Below are 17148 nucleotides of genomic sequence, written 5' to 3'. Positions count from 1 at the left end.
TTGTATCATTTTTCAAATGTATCTCATTGTATCATTTTTCAAATGTACATCATTGTATCATTTTTCAAATGTATCTCATTGTATCATTTTTCAAATGTACATCATTGTATCATTTTTCAAATGTATCTCATTGTATCATGTTTCAAATGTACCACTTTTTACTATTTTTCAAATGTAGCTCATTGTATCATTTTTCGAATGTACCTCATTGTATGATTTTTCAAATGTACCTCATTGTATGATTTTTCAAATGTATCTCATTGTATCATTTTTCGAATGTACCACTTTTTACTATTTTTCAAATGTACATCATTGTATCATTTTTCGAATGTACCTCATTGTATCATTTTTCAGATGTACCTCATTGTATGATTTTTCAAATGTACCTCATTGTATCATTTTTCAAATGTAGCTCATTGTATCAGTTTTCAAATGTAGCTCATTGTATCATTTTTCAAATGTAGCTCATTGTATCATTTTTCAAATGTATTTTATTGTATCATTTTTCAAATGTACCTTATTGTATCATTCGTCAGATGTATCTCATTATACCATTCATCAGATGTATCTCATACCATTTTTCAGATGTAACTCTTGTTAGCAGTTTTCAGATGTGCCTAGTTATATTATTTTTCAGATGTACCACGTTATACCATTTTCTATGATATAGTGCAGTTTTTGTACAGTGGGAAAGTGTCTCGACAACTCCAACAACAGATACCAAGTCTTTTAGTGAAGCCTGTCACTGCAGAGATACAAATGCAGCACTTCAAAATCATTTCTGCTCTCAGGTAACAAGCAAATTACAAAAAATTTATTTTAAAGAAATCAAATATCTCAAACATATTATAAAACATTTAAAGAATAACCTGAAAATTTATTTTTTTAAATTTTATTTTAATCTTTCAACATAAGCTGCAATATAACTTTCTATAAAAATAAATAAAACTTTGGCCTTTTGGTCAAGATCAAAGTGTAGTATCTGTTCTTCAGATGCTGCACTTCCATTTCTTGTTCTCTTTCGGTGGAGGATCAGTCCTTCACGACTGAGACAATTTTTATTTTTGTACCTTTTCTCCACGTTAAAAAACGACCCTGATGTCTAACTCTGTCCCGTGGGGAGGCATAGTAAATAGGTACCATATAACTTTCTTATTCAATCTCTTGTATTAGGGGCAAACAATTATCAAATATTTTTTTAATCATTTTTAGTTCTAAAATATATTCTTTTGATGCATCCAGGCAGATCTTTAATGGTGCACTGCCTTCATTACTGATTTCGGATGATTTTGTAGCAGAACAACTTCATAATCTGCTCCAAATTGAAACCAGATAATACAATTTCTCATCTTGATAGCTTTGTGATATGAATTTTCACATTACAGTACAATCATATTTTGGAAAATAAAAAAAATTTGATTCTTTGAATATAAAAAATACCAGTCAGCTTCACTTAGAATATTTTGTTTCAAAAGTTTGTAGATAAGGATCAATAATTTGCACTATTAAAAGTGATCATATTACTGTTCTGTTACTCTTCTTGGATGTTATTCTCACAATGTAACCTCCGACTTTCTCCAAGAATATTTTGTTGAACTCGGAAATCTTTCTGTTCTGGAATCTATGAATCTTGTATCAGGATTTGCCAACATGATTTTTAAGATCTTTTTATTTCTGTCTCCATCGCTTTATCAAAGAAAAACATCAAAATAGAAAAATAAATTATAAAAAATTATATAATTGTTATATTTTATCTTTTGATATCCATCTCAATCACATTAGATAATTCTTTTAACGTTTGTCTTGGTTTTATGAACAGAAATGAAAGTTTCTGAATTTTTAAGACGAAAACTGATTATTCATATGATTTGGATTATTTGGACTACTGTTCTCAACTTGAGTATTTCTTTCACAATATTTCACTCAATGTAACCTCCAACCTTCTTGAGGAGTATCTTGTCAAACTCAGGAATTTGCAAAACCTGTGATTTAGTGGATAAAGTACTTGATAAAATTTGGTTGTTAATTAAACACTTTTGGAAGTTGAAGGTTCAATCCTTGGTGTGGGTGTACAATTCTGAACTATTTAGGACTTCTACTCAGTCATAGCTAATGGAACAAGAACATGCTACTATAGTCGATTAAATAGACGGTTCTATTTGAAATTCCATGCAGGTTCCTAAATTTGACAGAAAGATTCTCAAGTTCATCAAGATACACCTGAAGAAGGTCAGAGGTTAGATCAACCAAAACATTGTGTGAATATCAAAAAAATGTTAAAATATAGCTTTCTGATTGATTATTTGTATTAACTTTCATATGAAAAGCTATTCTCTTTAAAAATATCTACAGTTTTTCATCATTTTAAAGTCAGGAATAAAATACAGAGTGCCCTCCACACACACACACACACACACACACACACACACACACACACACACACACACAAATTAAAACTCATGGAATCTATCTATATATCTATAAAAGTGAAAATGTGTATGTGTGTGTCTACCAAATAACTTTGTCAATTTTCGGTCTAGAAACTCGAGATTTGACATAAGAAGTATTGAGATTTGAAAAAAATCTTTTTAATCAGTTTTGGCCAGAAATTTGGCTGTCAATGTGTCAAACTTTATCGATTTGACCGTTGAAAACTCTACCAAACTCCTGCGCTAATTTTGGGTTTAAACACTTGAAATTTTAAATGTAGGTTACCTGGATATGGATTAAACTTTTTAATTTGACTTGAACCCCAAAACATAAATGTTAAGGGGGGTCAAAATTGGGGTCAAAGTTAAAAAATAAAATTGACCTCTGCGGTCTCTACCAAATTACTCAGCCAATTTCTGGTCTAAACATTTGAAATTTTACTTAAAGGGTATTCAAAGATAGGGAAGCTTTTTAATCAGTTTGGGTTGAAAATTTAAGCTGCCAAGGGGTCAAAGTTCAAAACATTTGACCTTGCTGTGTCTAGCAAACTACTCAGCCAATTTTGGGCTTAAACATTTGAAATTTATACATAACAGCTATTCAGGCATGCAGCAAGCATTTTAATCAGTTTTGGGGCAAAAATTTGGCTGCTAAAAGGTCAAAGTTGAAAGAGTTGACCTTTACAGATTCTACCAAATTCCTCCGCCAATTTTGGGTCTAAAGACTTGAAATTTTAGATGTAGGTAACTTGACATGGGTAAAACTTTATATTTTGATTTGAAACCAAAATAATAAATGTTAAGAGGTCAAAATTGGGGTCAAATTAAAAAAAAAATGACCTCCGTGGTCTCTACGGAATTACTCAGACAAATTTTGGTCTAAACATTTGAAATCTTACATAAAGTGTATTCACATGTAGGGCAAATTATGAACAGTACATAGTGTTCAAGCAAAGCTGGAGTGAACTGCTAGTCATTAATAAAATTCACCATTTTTCTGCAATCCAAATATATTTCGTAAAAATAAATTTCAGTCTATCCTAAGTTATCCACCAAGTTTCATTCATTAATATCCAGCGCTCTTTGTTTTATTATTTAATAATATGCAGGAGCACTTTGGTGGCCGTCTCATCAGTAGAAGATGTGATCCTGAATTCATAGCTCCTTATGTCTATCAAAACAATTCTCAGACTCTTCTTGAACTAAAGATGGTGATCACAGTCGAAATCAAAACAGTGCAGAGAAAGGAGCGTGTCAGAGTTATTAACAATTTTGCATGTTGTATTCAGGTGTGCTTATCATTGAATTGCTGTAAAAAAAAAAAGAAAAAGAAAAAACAGACTACTGTACATTCATCACTTGAACTTACCAGACAAGCCAAACTGAAATCTTTTTAGTACCAAATATGGTTGGATTGTAGAAAAGATTGTGAATTTTATTAACGATTCCATGGGTTGAATTTTTGGAGTGTCACGATTTATAATGATCTTTCTTGATATTACCTTGCATTTAAACCTAGAGAACTGTGTGTACAGACAGATAATGGAGCAGAAAGACATTATCAAAATGATAAGTATTTACACTAGCAAATTAGATTATTTGAAGTCTGTTTGGATATTTATCAAAACGCTTGATATAATGAAAGCAGCAAAATATTTTCTATGATTTAATTTCTTATTGATTTATATTTTAATAATTTCTATTTTCTTGATCATTTGTATTTTATTTTAGATGTTCCAGTCAAGTATACAATCATCGAGTTCCTCGAAAACTTTCGTTCGATTCCTGTGATACTAAAAGAAGATCCAAACAAGCAATTAAACGTGTGTCCAGAATGAAAGAGGTTTATAGAAATCGGGTGAGTTTTCACTTATTTATTACTTTTTTTTTTTTTTTAATTTCAGCGGGGAAATCTGACAGTGTGGATGATACTTTTTCAATTTGATTGTAAATTTTGCGTTTCTTGTTTTTCTGGCAATCATTTTGATTATGTAAATTTTGTTTAACTTGTTTTTAGGAAATAGAAATAAATATGTAAGAGTTTTATTTGAATTATTATTTATATTGAAAATTATCTTACACATATATATATTGAAAATGAGCAAAGTTAAACCTTTTGTTATTGTGATAAAGTGCCTGCTCATAGCATTATAGTTAAAAATAGATACACACCTTTGATTTTATGTAGCATGTAACGTCCAGTTTGAGCAAAAAAAGAAAAAAACAACAACATGGCAACCACATCTGATTATATGCTGCTTAGTCTTGTGAAGTAATGTGAAATTCTGTTACTCATATGCTAATGAGATGGTGCAAGCTTGGATAAAAAGCCTATTTTTAGCGATAGTGGAAAATTTGGAGTTGCGAGTTTGGACCATAGCATGACATCTTTAACCTGAAAATTGTTAGGTAAAAGTACAGAATAGTTAACCATCTATTTTTGAAAGTACAGAATAGTTAACAATTTATTTTTATAATTAACCACATGTTATTAGTTGGTCAACAAAAAGCCTGCATGTATACATTGAACAGAAACGCATAAAAACTAAGCTACAGTTGTACAGGCAATTAAGAAATAGTAAAATTTGGAAAATAATTTCAAATAATTGCTGCCTTCATGTTTTTGCTTAACAAAATCTTGCCACATTGAATAAAATGTATTCACTTAGTGTTACTTGTGATAAACAACCATTGTTTTATATAAAGACTAGTAAAGATACCCGCGCTTTTCGTGAGACTTTGCTGTACATTCGGGTACCTGCTTCATGGGTACCTGAGCGTACAGCAAAGTCCTGACCTTAACATTTGACCTTGACCTTGAAAAATAGTGTGCACCATCTCTAGGTGGGGGACCATCATCATGCCAGGTTTGGTTATGATCGGTCCAGTGGTTTGGACTCTGGGAGAGTTTTACACACACACACACACACACACACACACACACACACACACACACACACACACACACACACACACACACACACTAGTACTTTATATATATAAAAAAATTTTTTTTTAGTTTTAAATTTAAATTCTGTTAAATAGATTTCATATGAATCAATATTGTTTTAAATGCATCATCAAGGCATGAATTTCTTGATCATTTTTTTAACTTTTGAAAACATTTACATTGTGACATTTACGTAGATGTATATTATTATTATTTTTTTTTTCTTTTAGGAAATATTGAGTGGTAAAACTGATGGGATGCAGTATCGGTATGAATCTCAACTGTCAACAGATCTGCCAGTCAAGCCTTTTCTGGAAACTTCTTACACTCTGACATCAGATAAGACACACCATCTTTGTAGTGTCCCATCACCTGCCGATGAATTAGGCATGAATGAATTTGATAAAGAAGTTCATAAACTTTACCAATGGTCGCAAGAACTCTCACTCGAGAATTTGATCAGTACACCCCGATTACCAACATAAACTTTGTCCTTTTGCTGTCTGATGGTTATTAATAATCTCCATATAATTCTGGAATCGTCTTAATAACTGAATCAGATGACATCTTATTATAAGACTATAATGATATCCATTGCTAAACCAACACCCGTCTTCTTTGCATGTTTCATTTTATTTATTCTGTGTGGTTGGGAATGTAAAATTGTACAAACAGAATATCCACACAAAAGGAATGGAATTTTGTATCAAGCAACTTGTTTTGTGGCATGTGAGTTCAGAATTACAATTCCTTTTTTTGAGAATAAATATGCTCACCTGAAAGGATTTTCGTATGATAAAAAGAAAAAGAAGAAAATATGAGAAAACAAAATTATTGTCTTATTTCTATATTTCAAAACTATTATTTTTTATGCCATCATTACGAATACATTAAGAATGCAAAGATTAATGAATTGGTGTAATGTATAACTTAGACATTATGTTCATTGAAAAATGTTACTCTTGAGTTTGGATATTTGCATTGAATATATACGAGGTGCTTTCAATAAGTTTCCAGACCTTTTCTTTACAGGCATTTAAAATTGTTGTAGACCCTTGAAAATTCAGTATGTTACTGCTATATATCTTATGAGATGACTGACCCATTTTTATGGTTGGTTGGTTGTTTTTGTTTTACGGCATATCAACCTTTTTCATGTTATTTAATGCTGAATCTAGTTATTTTGAGGAACGATTTTTAATGGAGTATATTTTTTTTAAGTCGGATTCTATATAACCCATAGTTGGGACCCTAACAGGTACTACCACTCCGGGTCAGAGTGGACCTGGGAGCAATGACAATTTAAGGGTGGCTCCACACTCCTCAAGGCTTTAAAAGTGGGGCCTCACCATCGGATATAGTTTTAGGTCATATCCAGGACCGATCCATTTTTATGATTTTAACTTCAACTGAACAGCTACAGCAGGAATTGGAATACACCCTACTAAAATCTGATTGTCACAGCTGGTGAATTTCAAAAGTGCAATCTGGACGTGAGGAGACTTTAGAAGAACGATATGCAATAAAATTCTGTTTTAAACTTGGAAAAATGACATAGAAACCTATGCTGCTTTTGGACCATCCTGTGTGAATCGAGCATCAGTTTTTGAGTGGTATAAGAGATTGAAAGGAAACGGAATCTGTGAGGAATGATGAGATATGTGGGAGGATTAAGGAAATCAAAATACCAGAGTTGATTGACCAAATAAAGAATTTCATGTATAAGAACCGTTGTGTGTCTATAAAGACAATGAGTGCAGTTTGGTGTCAGTGTGGGAACTGTGACACAATTATTTGTGATAAACTATTTGATCAAGATGGACATCAAGAAAGTTCCTCACCCTCCCTATAGTCCAGACCTTGCTCTCTGTGGCTTTTGATTATTTCCTAAGCTCCAAGAAAACCTTAGAGGTTGTCATCATGAGACAAGTGAAAGAGACTGTGATGGGGTTCATTGACACGGTCAAAGAAGAGAACTTCCATGGAGTCTTATAGAAGTTGTTGGAATTGTACAACAAATGCATTGCAGCCAGAGGAGATTACTGCGAAGAGGACTAGAATTTCATGTGTGTACTATCAAAGTGCCCATACAAAAAAAAGTCTGGAAACTTATTGAAGGTACCTTATACATTAGAAAGAAGGATATGTTATAAACTATTTTAAGGCATATACTATTTAATTGGAGAAAGTTACTGTTGCAGTGTTATATATATATATTTTTTTTCATGCAAGGAATTAGAAAAAAAAGATATTATTATTACCAATATTTCTGAGTCTTTCAGTTACATTAGAAAACTTCTTAATCAAACTATTGAAGGAAATAGTATCCAAAATATTATTACAACTGGAAAATGAACTCACTCAATAGTATGAATATATTATGAATATAATCGATACTCAGGAAGAAGGTTTTGTTATAAACTATTTTAAGTTTTTTTTACTTCAACTGGAAAAAAATACTGTTGCAATGTTTGTTAATATATATATATATATATATATATATATATATTATACACACACACCGGCGGCAAAAAGAAAGTCTGCACTTATAATTTTTTCAAAAACTGCAAATTTAAGCTAAATTTAATGTAACTGTTTAATCAAACTACACCTCATTTGATTTGCCTTTTATTCTTCTATAATTTTACCTGTTCATATTTGACTTTTAATTTAAATATTCTAGTGTTCACGTCAATTTAAAAAAATAACTTCAAATTGAAAAGGCAAAAAGAAAGTCTGCACAATGGAAAATTGTTATTTAAATGTAACTTTAGGACATTAATGCAACACAAATTTAACAGGAACACAATGAACTAGTTAATATTTAGTAGCCTAGCCGTTCTGCAATTTGACAGCCTACAATCTTTTGGGAATTCCTTGAATTAGACTGTGGCAATACTCCGGGGAAAAGGCATCCCACTTTTCTTTAATTTTTTGTCCAAAGTTCTTCCAAATTTGAAATTTTATCATTGCGTAGCTGTTGCTTGATGTAATGTCATACATTTTCGATAAGATTGAGTTTTAGAGATTGTGTAAACCAATCCAAACACGGAATATCATGCTCTTCCAGGAACCTCTTGACATTGTCAGCTGTGTGAATGGGAGCATTATCCTGCATGAAGATGGGATTATCATCCAAATCCTGGCCAAAATAGGGTAGAAAATGCCCAGTCAACATATTAATGTACTTGGTCAAATTGATTCGACCTTGCAAGCGAACTATAGGCCCTGGACCATTGGTATTAATAATGCCTCACACCAAAACTGAACCTCCACCACCTTGCAGTGTTGAAACTGAGCACCTAGGATTAAATTCTTCACTATCACTGCCTAGCCTACAGAACTTGCTTTTGTCACTAAAAAGCACTTTTGACCAATATGAAGGGTCATGATCTTCATTTCATCTGATGAAGCCCAGACGGCACTTTCTGTTCTTTACAGAAATCATTGGCTTACAGCTTGCAACATATCCTTGCAAATTAAATTCCCTTAATCTGTCCTTGACAGTAGAAAGACATATCATTGTCTTCCCTGTTAGAAGTAACTCTAGTATGACCAAATTTAGAAGCATCATGAACACTGCCAGTGTTTTGGTGCTTTTGCACAGTCTTTCATACTGTTTTCTCATCACATTTCAGTCTGCAGCCGATTTTTTGATTGGATAGACCAGAAAGGTGGAGATTAATGAGCTCCTGACGATCACTAAGAGAAAGTCATGGCATATGAACTAAATGTTACGTTGTATAACCTGGAACAACAACAATTACGATTAGAGATGCTTTGTTGCCTGTTGGTGAATATTTTAAACTGATTTAGGGGCGATAATTTAAGCTGGTTTTAAGCGAATTTGATACTGCGGACTTTCTTTTTGCCTCCTCAATTTGAAGTTATTTTTTTAAATTGACGTGAACACTAAAATATTTCAATTAAAAGTCAAATATGAACAGGTAAAATTACAGAAGAATAAAAGGCGAATCAAATGGGGTGTAGGTTGTTTAAACAGTTACATTAAATTTAGCTTAAATTTGCAGTTTTTGAAAAAATTATAAGTGCGGACTTTCTTTTTGCCGGCACTATATATATATATATATGTACTGGTCATAACTTTATGTGCATGTGTATGTATATATTAAAAAGTTTTACTTATGTCTAGGTAATTTACATCTAATATTTCAATTGTTCAGACAGAAAATTGACGGAGGAGTTTGGTAGAGTCTGCAAAGGTCAACTCTTTCAACTTTGATCTCTTGGCAGCCAATATTTTGCCCAAAATCTGATTAAAAAGCTTGCTATATGTCTGAATACCCTTTATGTTAAATTTCAAATGTTTATACCTAAAATTGGCTGAATAGTTCGATAGACCATAAAGGCCAAATCTTATGAACTTTGATCCCTTGGCAGCCAAATTTTCGGCTAAAAGCCGATTAAGAAGCTTACCTTATGTTTGAATACACTTTATGTAAAATTTCAAATGCTTAGACCAAAAATTGGCTGAAACATTTGGTAGAGACCGCAGAGGTCAATTTTAAAAAAACTTTGACTCCAATTTTCACCTCTTATCATTTATTGTTTTGTGCTCAAATCAAATTAAAAAAAGTTTGATCCATGTCCAGAGAACCTACATCTAAAATTTCAAATGTTTAGACCCAAAATTGGTGGAGGAGTTTGGTAGAATTTTTAAATGTCAAATCGTTGAACTTTGATCCCTTGACAGCCAAATTTCTGCCCAAAAACAGATTAAAAAGATTTTCTCAAATCTCAATACCAATGTCAAATCTCGAGTCTGTAAACTGAAAATTGACAGAGTAGCTTCGTAGGGAAATGTACACGCAAAGACACACAGACAATTCACTTTTATAGACATATAGATTATCTTGTCAGATTTTAAAAGTTAAACCTAAATAGTATTTAAACTGGCATATAAAACTTTAATTTTGACTCACGAATTTTCATTTGTAATTGTTGTACGATGTTATTGACAATAACATACTTTACTACAAATTAGTTAAAATATTTTATATTTTAAAAAACTAATAAAATGAAAACATTTCAGTTATGACCAAAAATGAAAACCTCATATTTTTTATTACAGAATATAAAAAGAGTTGTCTCCCTTGTAAATAAGATTTTTTTTTTCCTTTTTTTTTTTTAACAATAAACTTAAAATATCCACATCCACATTTTTTCTTTCTTTTTTTTTTTTTTTTTTTTACTTAGGGATCACCGTTCATCAAAGCCTGAAGGCTAATCTAGGATAAGGATTAAGTGTTCGGTGGATGATGAGACAACATGATCAATAATGATGAAATTGAGTAGGGTTAATTATTCAAAAGGATGGCACAACAAGAACTTATTTACATTAGATTTGAAAACGACCATATTATGGTCAGCTGGAAAGCGGCCTCACGATACTGTGTCCCACAGTTCTAGGAAAAAAATCTGTTCATGGCCTTTTTATTTAGTTTTATGTACAGATAGAGAGTTAGGGAAATTGTTGACGGTTGTTGTATCTAGACGAGTGTTTGTAGTTTACAGTGAAGAGGCATAGATTAGAGCTCGGTCGAGCACCTCCCATAAAAGTAACGATAGAGCAGAGATAGACTTACAATGTCTCTTCTGTAAGAAAGGGAACATAAGGAGGCAGAAAGGTCTTTGCCACTAAATTTGGAAGACGGTATTGTACTCTGTTGGGGCAGAAAAGGGTACTCTTGGGAGCTCCACCCGACATGAGCCAGTAGTACTCCATCTTAGGCCGTATTTGACTCTTGTACATGTAGAGGATTGTGTTGGAAGTAAGATAATTTCTGAAGTGGTAGATTCCACTATTTTTTCAGTGATTTTGGCAGTTGGGCTTCCATTTTAGGTAAGGGATGAAGGTCAGTCCCAGAATTTTGTCAAAGATGAGAACCATTCATTATAACTGGGGTCAAGTGGGGATATAAGCACTTTTGGTGGCGTCAAATAGCAATTAAAACTAAAATGACTTCACTACATCTTGGGGCACACTGGGTAGGTAAAGCTAATCTCTCTCTCTCTCTCTCTCTCTCTCTCTATATATATATATATATATATATATATATATATATATATATATATATATATATATGACAGGAACAACAGGAAAACAAATGAACATATATCTAAAGAAATGGCAAAAACACTAGAGGATGACATCCAATCTGTATTGGAATGGAGGACATAAATGGATGGTCACATTCAATGCTGCCAAGACTAAACTGGTTTCCTTCAATAATTACAAGAAACCTTCTCTGCCACTAATAGAAATGGCCGGTGACTCCCCGTCTGAGAGTACATCTTTCAAACTGCTTGACCTAACGTTCGCAAGAAACATGAGTTGGAACAATTATATTGAAAACATTGCCAGGGCCGCTGCGAAAAAGGTAGGCTCTCTCTACCGTGCTAGAAAACTACTGGCACCTGAAAGTATCCTGTACCTCTATAAGGCCACCATTCGCCCATGTATGGAGTATTGATGTCACATTTGGGCTGGTGCATCTGCTGCTAGTCTCTCGCTCCTAGACAAGGTTCAAAAGATAGGCCCTGAACTGGCATCTAAGCTTCAGCCTCCCATCGACGAAACGTTGCATCCCTCTGTCTGTTCTACAAGTATTTTAATGATGAATGCTCTGACGAACTGCAGGCACTTGTGCCCCCATGACGTAGACACCCTCGACAAACCCAACAGGTAGCTAAATCCCACCCCCACACAGTAGAGATCCCTAGATGAAAAAGATCTTTCTACTCCAGTAGTTTCTTCCCCAGAACCGCTAGACTTTGGAATTCCATTCCAGGTCACTGCTTCCCCAACTGTACTGACATGCAGAAGTTCAAGTGTAACGTGAACCAACATCTTGCTGCCCAAATCCCAACATAGTGCCCCAGTAGTTGCTGCCTCTGATAGTAGCCCCCTACATCAAAGTGGCAATGTGCCTTGTTTAGGGTGAATATGTAATAATATATATATATATATATATATTAGTTTATGGGAGGATTTCAATATTTTTCACTATTCCAATACAAAGACATTTTTACTTATTATAGTAAAAATGCATTTGTATTGGATTAGGGCTCGAAAGAACACAGGCAGGCAGAGGCACAACAAAATAAAAATATAATCACTAGTGCAACTAAAACCGATTTATAGATAAAATTATAAAACAAAGTGTTTTTTTTTTTACATGAAACTAATGGCCATTTTTTACTTGCATGTTATCAATGCTGACCACATCTTTAATTTTAAAAGTGGGCTAGTATTAGTCTAATCGACTTTGATTGGATTATGTTAGATTTTGAGTTTTTGTGGAAATCTTTTATATTTAAAATCAGGTGGCAAAAAGTTATCTCCCTTACATCTTAAAATAATCAGTTATCTCCCCTACACCAATAAATGATTACCATTATTTAATTTTTAATATATAAAACTCATTTTTTTAAATTTTTTTATCGCCGTTTTCAAAAGTGATTATTACTTCATCCCGCAATCAAAAGATATAACTGCTTTTACTAATAATTAAAATATTTTGTCTTTTTGTAACGTCTGAAAGTTTGAAAAACAACTTCATTAATTGGACAGGCTAATAGTATCCGTGTTATTAATTTAAGTATTTCTTTTTTTATTTGTATTTTTTTATGTATCTTTTGAATGGAATTTATACATAAATTTCAAACACTTAACAATAGATAAAAAAAACAACAAATGACTTATATCAAACAAAGTACAATTTAATTATCTACTGACATATATACTTTTAACATTTTATAGTATTTTTTTTATTATTCAAAATTTTATTTTATTCAATGCAAGCTTTATGAAAAGAAAAGAAAATATGATCGTCTGTCGTAAAAAAAAATTTTTTTAATAAAAAATAATAAAATTTTTAAATAAAAAATTACACAGATCCGTAGATAATTGGAGAAAAGTTAAAAAAAAAAAAACAACAACAATAAAAAAAAAACAGCTGAGTAATCTTTGTCTCACTTTATTTGCATCGTGATGCCACCAAATTCTTAGCAGCAGCTTGAACAAAACTGAGATGCCGTGTAAGCTTTTTCTATTCCCATTATGATGTATTCTCATTCGTTCAGCAACTATGATGGACAATAAGATTATTATTTTCTTTGACTGAGATAAATATTGATGTTGTTATTTGAATGGTCATTACTCTTTTCTTTTCTTTAGCTGGTTAGGGATTTTTATCCTCAGCCCCAAAATTAATAGAGATTCGACCATTCCTATGATGATCTGATCCTTGTTTAATGCGACGTGATGCTAATTCTGTGCAGTTCTAGGAGGTTCACCCTCCCAGGTTTTGCCTTCTCTCTTTGAGAAGGGGTTAGTTTATAGCTAATCGCCTGGGGTGCCCTTACCGGGGACTGTCCGGGCATTTTTTTGAAGGTCAGAGTGCCCCTCCTTGGGGGAGCTAATTTCTCAATCCTACTTTCCGACACTAGGTCACAGTTCTTGCAGTGGAAAAGAACTAAATACCTCACTTTTTTCTTTCATATTTGACATGTTTTGAACTGTGACTGTGCTTGCAACACCGTGAATAGAATTATTATGTTGCAGATCTTAACGAAACTTACATTTCCTGATGAGTTCATTTCTATATTAAAACCTTTTTATTATAAAGCAGGAACATATGTTAATATTGCGGATAATCTATCTGATCAGGAATTGTGTTGAGCAGATTCATGTGCCTGCACCAGTGATGTTCGTATTTTATTTTGTTATGTTTTTTTTTTCTCATGGAATTCGATGGATGATCATATGGAGTCTATATTAGATATAAAACAACTGTTCAGATGTTTAATATCAGACGTCGTAGCATCAATACACAGAATTTAAAGCTTTGATTAAAAGATTTCTGTACGTTGATGACTGTACTTTCATAACTGACTAAAAGTTGGCTGGATTCGAAAAATCATGCAGTTTACTTAGCAGTTTAATCATTAATGGATGAACAGAAATTGGAGGAACATTATATCGATGTAGGCATGCATCAAGAATCTATCCTGGGTCACGTCTCTTCATAATCTTCATTAATAATTTTACAAATCATATTGTGAGATCGTTTGTTAACATTTATGCAAATGACATAACTGTCTAGGGTAGCACTTCGAAAAGCACTTGTGTTCAAGGAATAGCTGCTTCTTTCTCTTCAATAGTGCAATAGAGAAAAAGTGGTTTGTTATTTTTAAAACCAAGCTTCTCTCTTTCCATCACTATGAATCCCTATTTTAGATCAGTCGAAATCAGAGACTTTATTTTATAAGTTATACATTGATAAGTTCCTAGGGCCGATTTTAATTGCAGATCTAAAATAGAAGACCTATATTCAATCTGTTGCTAACGTCGCTGGAAACATGGTTGGATCCTTTAATACTCGTGATGCAATTGATTACCTAGAGAAGAAGAGTCGGGTACGTCCAAAGATGAAGTACTGTTGCCACATGTTAGGAAGTACACTCTCCATTAGACAGAGTTAAAAGTCAACTCTGAAATTTACTTGGGGATTTTCCCTTCTGTTATTTAAACCCATTTTATTACAGAAGAGACGTTGCTAGTCTCTCTCTACTCTTTCCTTATTTTCATTGAAGGTGATCAATATAGAGCAACATTTTATTGTTCCTTCTTCTTAGACATCCACAACTTAAATTCGCCTCTTTACCAAAATGGAAACATACTTTCCCACTTTCCTCCATCTACCTAGTGTCAAGAGGAACAGCCATATACCTAGAGCTTCTTTGTTAGGGTATCCCGTCTGTCATCAAACTTATTGATTAACTTTGGTTGTCACTCGTTCCACATCATTAATTCTTATCCTCGAATCGCTCTTGACCTTGAAAACGAACAAAATGAATATTTGTTCTGTATACCGCTGGTAACAGGAAAGCTTTATAGAGAAATGATGAACACCTTTTTTTTTTTTTTTTTTTTTTTTTACACTGTGATCACCACTTATCAAGGCCCGGAAGCCACTCAGGGATAAGGGTTATTGCAAGTACATTACGTTAGTGTGGAGATTTGATGAAGTGTTTACTTAAGGGGGCGGTTCATTAGGAATTTGTTAACATTGGACTTGAAGACATCCAAGTTGTAGTCCGGTGGGAAGCAGGCAGATGGAACAGAGTTCCACAGGCGTGCAGTTCTAAGAAAGAAGCTTTGTTCATGGAATCCGCGTTTTGATTTAGGCACAGATATAGAGTGGGGGAAATTTTTCACAGTGGATTCAGCTAGACGGGTGTTTTTCGTGAAAGATTGGCGAGGGGGGACCAGAGATTGGAGTTCAGACGAGCACCTGCCATGGAAATAACGATAAAACAAGGATAGGCTTGCAACGTCTCTTCTGTGGCAGAGAGGGTGCAGGGTAGAGAAAAGGGCATCTCCCACTAAGCCACGAAGTCTATTTTGTACTCTGTCAAGGCAGGATAGGCTGTTTTTAGCAGCTCCTGCCCAGATATGGCAACAGTATTCCATCCTTGGACGTACTTGGCTTTTATAGAGATAGAGAATTGCATCAGTAGTGAGATATCTTCTGGAGCGATAGAAGGATCCCACCATCTTTCCAGCGACCTTGGCAACAGACTTGATGTACGTGTTCCATTTCAGATCAGGAGTAAAGGTCAAACCCAGAAGCTTGTCAAAACATAGGGCCTCACCCAGACGAAAGCCATCCATCACAATTGATGCCAGATGGAGATCAGAGCGTTGATGATGATTCCTGCATCAATTCTTTAAGGGAGATAACTTTGTCAGTGTTGAATTAATCTAAGGGACATAACTCTTTATCGAAATTGTTTATTTATGGAATATTGAATTATTTTAGTGTAGACAATGCTTGATGAGACGAACGTCATGTCGGCCGACGCAGAAATGGCACTGCGCGTGCGCGATTTGACTCAAAGCGAGGCCCGTACTCATTTGCATACCTGCAAGCCTCAAGGGCATAAAAGACGATGCATTTTCTTGCGTAGGCAGTATTTTGTTTCCTGGCTTCTACCTGCGATCAAATTTGGGTTTAACTTAAGTAACCCCCTGGAATGAATGTGGTATTGTGGTGACTGAGATATTTCTAATTTAGAGTAGGATAGAAATTTAAAGTATTTGTGATCAAGGATGAGCAACGACACTCATTATCCCTACACTTAACCTTGTGCCTAATTTGTTCAGTTTGTAATATTTTTACATTTTGTGCAAATGAGTATTTCAAATATAATAAGTAATATCTGTTCTGATGTTACACTAAGTTGATTTGTCCTTAGCCAATGAAAAGGAAACCTTTCTAGACTGAGCCAATTTTTAATTTTTGCCCTAATCCATAGTGCCCCTTTTTGGGGAGCTGGATATTATCTCACATTAAAAACGACCCTGTTTTAAATTTTTCTCTTGTGCAGAAGCAAATAAATCGTATTTTATTTCAGAGACAGAGTCTTGTGCATCATTCGTTTCAAAAGAGGGAGAGGAGGGAGAAGTAGGAGACGACCAAAACAAGAAATTCAAAAACAAGCTATTTTGACATTATGTCTGAAGGAAGGTTTGACTTAAAACTCATACCATAATGTTACAGAGCAACATCTATTGTAGACTGGTTGGAAAGAGTGGATCTGATTTGCAAAATCTTGGGAGTTGAGAGGATCAAGCAAGTAATCCCCTTGCAACTACCAGAAACTGTCGGATGCAGTAAAACCAATGTGATATGTATAAAAGATGCGCTATGCAGGGCTTTTGTGCTTGACCTATGCAAAGCA

The 17148-nt window shown here is 33.7% G+C and overlaps 1 protein-coding gene across 2 annotated transcripts in view; it reads left to right on the top strand.

Moving 5' to 3' along the window:
• LOC145287977 (uncharacterized protein CXorf58-like) overlaps positions 1-6345 on the top strand; it is a 53435-nt gene extending 47090 nt beyond the window's left edge. For both annotated transcript variants that reach the window (XM_080135953.1, XM_080135952.1), the window contains exons 8-10: positions 638-791; positions 4161-4287; positions 5610-6345. In XM_080135953.1, the coding sequence (XP_079992079.1) occupies positions 638-791; positions 4161-4287; positions 5610-5864 (536 nt within the window). In that variant the 3' untranslated portion in view covers positions 5865-6345. The remainder of the gene's footprint in view (positions 1-637; positions 792-4160; positions 4288-5609) is intronic.
• The last annotated feature ends 10803 nt before the right edge of the window (positions 6346-17148 follow it).

The sequence above is a fragment of the Euprymna scolopes genome, chromosome 11, assembly GCF_053919585.1.
Source record: "Euprymna scolopes isolate OS-2025 chromosome 11, ASM5391958v1, whole genome shotgun sequence".
Taxonomy (NCBI): domain Eukaryota; kingdom Metazoa; phylum Mollusca; class Cephalopoda; order Sepiida; family Sepiolidae; genus Euprymna; species Euprymna scolopes.
This window is presented reverse-complemented; position numbering and strand designations above follow the sequence as displayed.